This window comes from Cornus florida, unplaced genomic scaffold (assembly GCF_030987335.1).
Source record: "Cornus florida cultivar Cherokee Brave unplaced genomic scaffold, ASM3098733v1 CherokeeBrave_3.0.0_Hap2_Chr06, whole genome shotgun sequence".
Taxonomy (NCBI): Eukaryota; Viridiplantae; Streptophyta; class Magnoliopsida; order Cornales; family Cornaceae; genus Cornus; species Cornus florida.
Genome location: NW_026775576.1, coordinates 78,052,450 through 78,061,808, shown reverse-complemented (window position 1 = coordinate 78,061,808; position 9,359 = coordinate 78,052,450). Strand labels below are relative to the sequence as shown.

At 38.9% G+C, this 9,359-nt stretch overlaps 1 protein-coding gene across 1 annotated transcript; it reads left to right on the top strand.

Annotated features, from left to right (window-relative positions):
- The first annotated feature begins 237 nt into the window (after positions 1–237).
- On the top strand, positions 238–2,157 carry LOC132314387 (uncharacterized). The gene is made up of 2 exons (XM_059813261.1): positions 238–742; positions 872–2,157. Exons 1-2 carry the CDS (start codon positions 238–240, stop codon positions 2,155–2,157), a joined length of 1,791 nt encoding a protein of 596 aa, XP_059669244.1.
- The last annotated feature ends 7,202 nt before the right edge of the window (positions 2,158–9,359 follow it).

Here is a 9,359-nt window from a genome sequence, read left to right as displayed (position 1 = left end):
GATAGGAATAAAGCTAAGGCGATTATTGATGCTAGTGCACCGAGAAGCAAGAAACAGTTGCAAAGGCTACTTAGACAAGTGAATTATCTTAGGAGATTTATTGCTAATACAGCTGGGAAGTTACATGTGTTTTCTCTGCTACTTAAATTGAAGCCGATGGAAGAATTCAGATGGGATGATATTTATTAAAGGGCATTTGACCAGATTAAGCAATACTTGTCGAGTCCTTCTGTCATGATGCCACCAAGGAAGAAATGGCCGATGAAATTATACTTATCGGCTGCTGAAGAATCCATTGGAGCTATGTTAGCACAAGAGAATGAAGCAGGAAGTGAACAAGCAATATATTACCTTAGTCGAGTTTTAACTCCAGTCGAGTGTAGATATACACCGATTGAGAAATTATGTTTGGCCTTGTATTTTGTAGCAATGAAATTAAGAATCTATATGTTTCCTGTTTTGGTTTATATTGTTTGCCAAACCGATCTTATAAAGTATATGCTATCAAGGCCATTAATCACAGGCCGGATTGGCAAATGGGCTTTAGTGCTAATGGAATTCAATTTTGCATATGTTCCACAAAAGGCAATTAAAAGAAGAGTATTAGCAGATTTTCTAGCCGATCATCCCTCGCCTGAAGTTGAGTCACAAGTATTTGATGAGCTTGACTCGGCATTAATATTCATGACTCCATGGACTTTAATATTCAATGGATCAAGTACCAGTGAAGGCTCGGGTGCTGGTATAGTTATAATATCCCCAACAGGGAATCAAATTTCATTTTCCTTCTTTTTGGATTTCAGGTGCTCTAATAATCAAGCCTAGTATGAAGCATTGATTATCGACTTGGAAATTCTGCTGGAAATGGCAGTCAAAGATGTCCATATTGTGGGTGACTCGAGTTTGGTGATTAATCAAATCTCAGAAGACTTTAGATGTTTGAATTGGCAATTAAGACCATTCCATTCATTGGCAACCCAATTGGTTAACCAATTTCACAATGTGACTTTGGAATATAGACCAAGGGCCATGAATAAAATAGCTAATGATTTAGCACAGACAACTTCAAGAGTTAAGGTACCGAGTGGAATGAAGGAAAGAGTAATGAAGATTACACGCCGATCTCTTCCATCAGCTGAAACAAGAAATCTAATTATGGAAGAAGTCTTTGCCACTGATGTTGCCAAATTGGATGATGATGATTGGCGAATTCCTTACATCTTGTTCTTGCAACATCCAACTCCTAAAGCGGATCGAAGAATTAGAAGAAGCGCAGTCGATTATGTGCTCATGGATGGAGATCTTTATAAAAGATCGGCTAATGATGGTTTGTTATTTCAGTGCATTAACAAGTTTGAAGGTTTGAAGATCATGGCTGAAGTACATGAAGCGATATGTGGAGCTCACCAAGCTGGCATAAAAATGAGGTGGTTGATACGCCGGTATGGATTTTATTGGCCAGGAATGAGAAAAGATTGTATGACTTCTGCAAAAGGCTGTATAGACTGTCAAAAAGATGGTCCAATTCAGTGGGTCCCACCAATGCAGTTACTAGTTAAACCATGGCCTTTCAGAGGTTGGGCTATGGATCTAATCGGCAAGATTAATCCTCCTTCATCAAAGGGACATCATTGGATTATTCTAGCTACCGATTACTTTACTAAATGGGTAGAAGCCGAGGAATATGTATCGGTAACTCATAATACCGTTATACTATTTTTGGAGCAACAAATCTTTCACCGATTTGGATTACCGAAAACAATTGTTGCCGATAATGGATCTGTTTTCCTAGCAAATGAAGTGTTACAACTCGGCATTGATATGCAAGTAAAAATGGTTACCTCGACACCTTATTATGCTCAAGGGAATGGCCAAGCAGAAGCGTCAAATAAAGTTATGATTGAAATTATTGAAAAGATGATAAAAGACAAGCCGAGGCGTTGGCATGAGGCCCTTTCAGAAGCCTTATGGGCGTATAGAAACTCAAAAAGGACAAGTACCGGGACAACTCCATATCGGCTAACGTTTGGTCATGATGCAGTGTTACCGATGGAGTTAAACGTAAAATTGGCTAGGGTTACTTTGCAACATAATCTCATTCCTGCCAATTATAACGAAGCTATGCTTGCCGAGTTGGAAGACTTGGATGAAGTCTAGAAACTTGCTTTGGTTCACCTTATGGTTCATAAAGCAAAGGTCATGAGGGCTTACAATAAAAGGGTGAAGATCAAGTCATTTGCAGAGAGCGATATGGTTTGGCAAACAATTCTTCCACCTAGAAAGGTGGATAGGGTTTATGGCAAGTGGTCGCCTACTTGGAAGGGTCCATAATTGATTCATCAAGTATTGCGTGGAGGAGCTTATAGGTTAAAAAATCTAGATGGTAAAGTGCATGACAGGCCAATAAATGGAAGGTACCTTAAAAAATATAAGCCAACTATTTTTGAGCTTATGGAAGAAAAGAAGTTTCCAGTTAAGTCAAAATAGTTTGGATTGTGTTTTTGCCTTGATGTTTGATTTATGAATAAATAAGTATGGTTATAGAAGTTCAGTATACTTTAAAAAAGCAAAAATATCATAAAAAGACCATTCATCGCATCACATAAGACAAATTGTTCAAAACATATTACAGACCATTGAATGTTCAAATTCTGGTGAAATTACTGTGAAATTCTTCAAATTTGGCCTTGAAGTCTGCCCACAAAGCAAAAGATTGAGTAAGGGATGTTTCTGCCATGTTTTTGTTTTGTTCCAACTTCAGCATCTGTGCCTACAAAGATTTGAATTTGAGAGCTGCGGTCTCCGCTTGAACCCTTAAATTAGCCACCTTACTACCAAGCTGTGTCCTGTCCAACTGAAGTTGAGCAAGTTCGGCTTGAAGCTTCTTCTCCTTAGCATCCAGCTCAGCAGCCTCTTTCTTCAAGGATAAATGCAATTCCCTTCCTTTCTTTAAAGTTTGAGAAAGTTTTTCTTTTTCATGATACTGGGAAGAGTAGTGATCAATGGTATGGATCGATTCAGCATAAGAATTGGTCAAAGAAGGCACTCGAAGTTGAAAATTCTTGAAGAAGGTTTGATCATTCAAGGAGAATCCTGGGTAACTTCCAAGGAAATAAAGTGTCTCGGCAAGTTTATTCTTAAATGAATGAGTAAGAGACAAATCCTGTTGTAACATTTGGGACAATATCTGGATGGCTTTTGTTACTTCTGGGGGTATGTCAGAGTTGGCTCAGTTGGAGTTTCAAGAGGTTCAAGATCAGGTGAGTCAAAGACAAAATCAAATAGAGAGTCAAGGGTTGCAAAGGGGGAACTTGGGTTGGTACTAACAGGAATAGTTGGAATAGCCGAGCCTTTTTGTACCTGAAATATGTTGGGTAAGATGAGTTCACAATAATAAGTCATAAAAGAAGCATATGTATATATCATCACTTACTTCATCAGAATCCCCAATTTGTTCACCAATTGAAGCTGCAGCCAGGTTAGGGGAAGACACTGGAGACCTTGGCTTTTGTCCTATTGACACTTCAATTTTGTCTTCATCCTCAACATGATCTGTAGAAATTTCCTGAATTGATTTTTGATCTGAGAAGATTGAAGCTTTCTGCAAGTGAATGCCGATTTAGTTATATTCAAAGAGTAACATATATATATAAGATCAGGCAATAAGGAATTACATTGGGAGATTCAACAGCAGCAGGTTTTTTTCTTCTTGGATATGACCTCATCATCATGAACCTCATCATCATCGATCAATTGAAAGTTTCTTTTTGCTCTTGCCTTTTGAGTAGGTTTCCTTCCTACAGTTTTCTTTCTTGTTGTTTTCTGAAAATAAAGGATCAGTAAGAAAAGCAGTATACATTAGAATAAATATGAGGTTCAGTTGCGAGTATTACCTTAGTAGTTGAAGAGGGAGGTATACTTTGGAGGGGAACGTAGAAATCAACATGGGTTTCCTCAGACTTACTAGGTATGGATTTGTCTGGTGCATTGGAATGAATGCCTGGATTTATGATTAGTAAGCGTATAAACAGAAAGTTATATGGAAAGGAAGAGGATGTAAAACTTACTTTACCGAGAACGAGATCTGGTCCTACCTGCAGGAGGAGGACGATTTGGTGCCACATTCACTGTATTTTCTGGCTCAGGAGCAATGGAAAGAGCAATGGGTTCAATGGAGTCCAAACCTTGGAAATTAAGGGAAATGAATTTATAGGAGCCGAAAAGATTGCACACAATTTGACTGGAATCAACAGTCCTGGTAAAAGTGATATAGGATGTCCACCAATTCTCAAAATTTGGGTCAGTACGCGGTTCCTCAAGGAAGGGTTTATACTGAAACCTGTGGAGAAGCTGAGTAAATCGATTACACACATCTTGAACTTGTTCACTGTTTGAAAGCTTTACTCGCCGATGATAGTTTTTGTTACAAGAAAAATGGGGAAGTACTGGGATCATTTGAGTTAGTCTAAATTACCGGGCCAACTGAGCTGGGTTGTAAAATTCAACCCCAGTTCAGCTCTTGGGCAAATGTGGAGTGACAGTATTGCAAGGTATATCTCTCGCAATCAAGAAATGGCCTCATGAATTGGTATAGAGTTCAATCTGTTCCGCGGAAGACTCGGTAATAGGAGGAAGGAGCTAAATGACATTTGGAGAAAGGAAGGAATTGGGATTGAGTCCTAATCTTGCATTGGTGATAGAAAAACTGAAAACAATCATTGAAGGAGTGGTCTTTGGGTTTGATTCTAGCATAAGCAAATGATAGCAAAGGATCAGTTGCAGCAGGTAGAATGGGGGAGGACAACTCAGGGAAATAGGCATGCAGCCAAAACTGGTACAACCAGAATGGGCCTCCAGATCTTGCAAAGTTGGAAGTGATAAGATCAGACAAGCCTCTATACAAGGACGCTAACAGAAAAGGGGCTAAGGCCATGGGTTTCCCTTTGAATAATGCGATAGCCAATTGGGTGAGGTCCTTGGTGATTTGGATAGCAGGAGCACACAATAAATACCTACACAACCATAAAAGTAAAAATCAGATATGTTCTTGTTCATCTATTTCAATTCCTTCTTCTCATAACATTTCTTTCAAGAATGGTCCATGTGATTGTACAAAGGGTTTTGCCCCTTTTTGTTCTGGAAAGTAAAAAGAGGTTTCTTCATTTTGAAGGAGATAATTGATTTCATCTCCTCCAGGTTTCAAACCAGTTAGAAAACAAATGTCCCTCAGTGTAGGGGCCATCATACCGCAGTGCAAGTGAAGTGCATTAGTTGTAGGGGACCAAAAGTTTAAAGAGGCAAAAAATAATGCTCGGTCAAAGGAAAAGGGAATCTTACTAAGTTGGATGAGGTCAAAGATACCCATCCTTTTCCATTGTTCTTCTTTTGTTGCTGATACACAGTCCACCCAATCATTCCATTGGGGCATCGTGGGGTGCCAATTTCTGATGGAGAGAGTCGGACGGTCTCCTTCCACTATTAAGTAGAGAGTTTTGGAGAAAGGAAGATGCGATTCGGCTTGTTGATAAATTAGAGACAAGGAAGGGGGAAATCGATTAGGGAACGCTGGGCCAAGTCCCTTAGCGTTTTCAGAGACGTCGATCAATGTGTTGGAATCTAGTTCGCTCTGATCTAGGGTTTTGATTGTGGATTTGGTTAGTTGTGTATGCGATGTTGTTTCCAGAAAAGGGTTTTCCAGGTTTAGATCACTTTGCTTCAGTTGTTTTGAAGTCATTTTGCAGAGAAAGGGTTCGACACAAAGAAGTATGGAGAAGAAAGAAGGATGATGAACAGAGAAGTCTGCAAAGAGAGCCTGTTTAGGGAAGAAACGTGTTTTTAGAGGAGACAGAGAGAATTATCACAATGTACTTAATGACAAGATGGGTTAGTGTGATCGGCATTTTTGGGAAATCTACTCCTGATATAACTCAAGAGATTATATGATGTGTATGCTAAGTTCCAATGCAATAGGTGTATTCAAATTTTGGAAGCCGAAGAGTTAAAACGGCTACCAAAATTGGGGGGCATTGTTGACACCCATTTTGGTAATTGGGTTTGGGCTTCAATTGGACTTGATGATCAATGATATAGTAATATGGGCCAAGAACATAAAGCCTGGTCAATGATGATGTGCTAGGAGTTTGGGCCGAGAAGGATATCTAGGTCATGGAAGGTGATTGGATTAAAGGTGGTTTGGAATAACATTTTAGTTGGAATAAAATCCATTAGTGCTATACATGAACAGTGACGTGGCAGTTCTCATACAAAATAACACTATATGCAAGGATGCTACATGGACAGAATATTTTTGAGCTTTATGTTAGATAAGATTTATGTGTTTACTTGATTTTTGAATTAGTATTTATCTAGGAATGTTTAGTTTGAATTTATTTTTAGTTGGGTTATTGATAAGATTAGATTTTATTTGGAATTAGTATTTAGTTAGGATTAGTTTAATTTGAATAATTATGTGGTTGTTTTAGAATATAACTAGGATGCTTGTATTTAGGAATTTGTTTTACCATTTATTCTATAAATAAATAGAGAGGCACGCTGTTCAAAAGGTTCAGCACCCTCAGAATCCTTATTATTATTTTGTTTGCTTTCTCAATCACTTTCCTTAAATAGCATCCTTGATATCTTTATCTTTCTCTCTATTTCAGTCTTTTTTCTATTTCTCTTTCTCCCTATCTCTTCTCTCTATCACTTTCTATATCTATTTCTTCCCTTTTCTATTCTCTTGTTACGTTACTATAAATTGTTTACGGAAAGTCCTTTTAACTAAGGCATTTTTGAACCCAAAAGAGGAATTTATTTGTTCCCTTTTTCCTCGCATCGTTTGAGAGTCAACTTTCTCAAAGAGACTAAAGTTGACAATTCACAATTGAATCACCCAAGTGGTTCTGGCACGCCCGTTTCACATCAATTTAAGATCGGATCTTAGGAGTCAATTTTAGGGTCAACAAACCCTTTATTCGTTTCTGTTTCTTATGAAACTCTTTTTGTTGTCTTTATTTTCATTTAAAAAAAAAAAAAAAAAAAAAAAACAGATCCCAAATGGAATTAGAAGCATTCTGGGCTTTGAGCAGTTGGGATTGTACTATTATTATCGTATTCCTATCGATTCTGGAGAAGATTTAAGAGAACCTTTGCTAGAATCTTATGCATTAACTAGTTTGTTGGCAGAAGCTTTGCTTTCCATCGGCCTTTGTTTTTTGGGTCAAGTGGGGAATTGGGTGTCCTTTTTCTTCTTCCAGTGAAGGAAAGTTGGGGGTTCAAATTTTACAATTTTGAAGGAGGATTATATAGTAATCATCGTTGCATTTAAATTCTACGTTTTATATTATTGCTGAAATTTCTTAATAAATGATTACTCAACTGGTTGTGTATAAAAACCTTTCCAAAAAAAAAAAATAATAATAATAATAAAAAGGCTTGTGTATGTGATGTATTGTGTGAGAAAAAAAAGAAAAAGAAAAAGAAAAAAGATGTATTGTGATTAATTGAGAAAAAAATAATAATAAATAACGGATAGCACTAGTATAATACTCGTCGGCTAGTTATGGATGCTACTCCTACCCCCTTGTTTGCAAAAAGGATCTCCTAAGCTTTCTGGCACCATGAGTTTCTCTAACATTGAAGTCTGAACATCCTAACTACAAAAACAAATGCAAAATTGATTTGGAGTATTGATAGAGTTGGCCGTGGCAATTCTTGTTTGTGGTCGTAATCGCGTCAATGTAAGGTTATTATATTAAACAGGTAAATTCAAATCTAACCCATTTAATAATCGTGTCAAGAATCTTCAATACTAACCCAACCCGTTTAATATCCAAGCCTAACCTATTTAATAATCGCGTCAAGAACCTTTAACATTAACTCAACCCGTTTATTAAACGGATAAACATGAAAAATTTGTCACAATTAATCCAAATATTCAAAATAAGAAGAAAAATCATAAGGTATAGATAAAGTTTATGTTGAAATAACTTAACTATCCATAGTACTTTGGTTTAAACAGGTAACATATTAGATAGGTCATATTTACGATTATAACATGTTGATTTAAACGGGTTACACGGGTTGAACCTTTCAACCTTAATCCGACACCGTTAAGTAAACGGGTTAATCGTGCCAATCCATTTATGACCAAAATCTATTTAAGATTAATCCAAACCCGCTTATCTCGTATCATGTTCAAATCATGTTAACGGGTCGAATCGTAATTTGTCACCCATACGAAAAGTCTACTTTCTCTCTCTCAGTTGGTGGACCCCAACAACAACTGCGTGAGAAACTAATAAAGGAAAAATATCCTTAAACTTTTAACTTCGTACGATTTATTATTGTTATTATTTTTCCTCAAAAGCTTACAAAAACAAGAGAAATTAGCAGCCATTGAGGCCACACATCCCATTAATATCACATGCCTATAACACTTAGTTTGATTAAATTTTCTTAGTTTGATTCTTGGGCTTATACAACTCGATACATCTACACATATATACCCCAATTAGAGCTTAATGTCACGAAGTGATTCCTAAGACGCTTGGAGTATGGAAGACACGCATACTGGTTGGCAAAGAGCAGAGTTTGACTGGGGATGGTTCCAAGGAAGGGGCGTGCAGGAATATAGGATGGTACCTCTTCAGAGTTCAGGCAGGTCGACTCGGTTGAGTACGAGGAGCTTGTCGCTGGTCGTGGATTTGACTATGAAGAAGGGAGTTGGCCATCCCTGCACAAACTGGTCGGGAACTGGAGTCGTTCCCCTGACGAGGCCAAGAGAGGCCGAAACCAGTCAGCATGTATCCTTGGGAGGGCAGGTCATGGTGGCTGACCAGGGCGTTTGTGCGAGCTGAAGCAACGCCTTAGTGCCGCACGGGCCGTGCCGCTGCGCAAAATCTCTAGGCCCGTGACAAATGGTATCAGAGCAGGACTTGGGGCAAGCACGGTGGGGTGCCCCCTTGTCGATCCGGGAGGGGTCTGAGAATGAAGACGGTGCACCGAAGTTGCGTTAATGAGGATGAATCAATGCAGTTGGGGGGAGAGCCTCCATCTCCCCAGAAAGAGGCATCCGTTGAAGTTGCGCACCGAAGGGCTGTGCACACCAAAGTTTGTGCTAGCTCATTGGGTGATGCAAACTATGGAGAAGGGCGGGCATCAAGTCGGCAGGAGGCCCTTGCTTACTCGGGATGTCGCGGAGGCGGCATGACGGAGAAGAGTCACGTCCTTGAGGAGTGGACGTCCCCTTGGTCCGAGGCCTATCATTGGGCGAGTGCAGTGTAGGAAGCTGCACAAAGAAGCGATTGTGGGAAGGCGAGCATACCGCTTGGAGGCAGATTTTGGAAGGGAGTGGACGC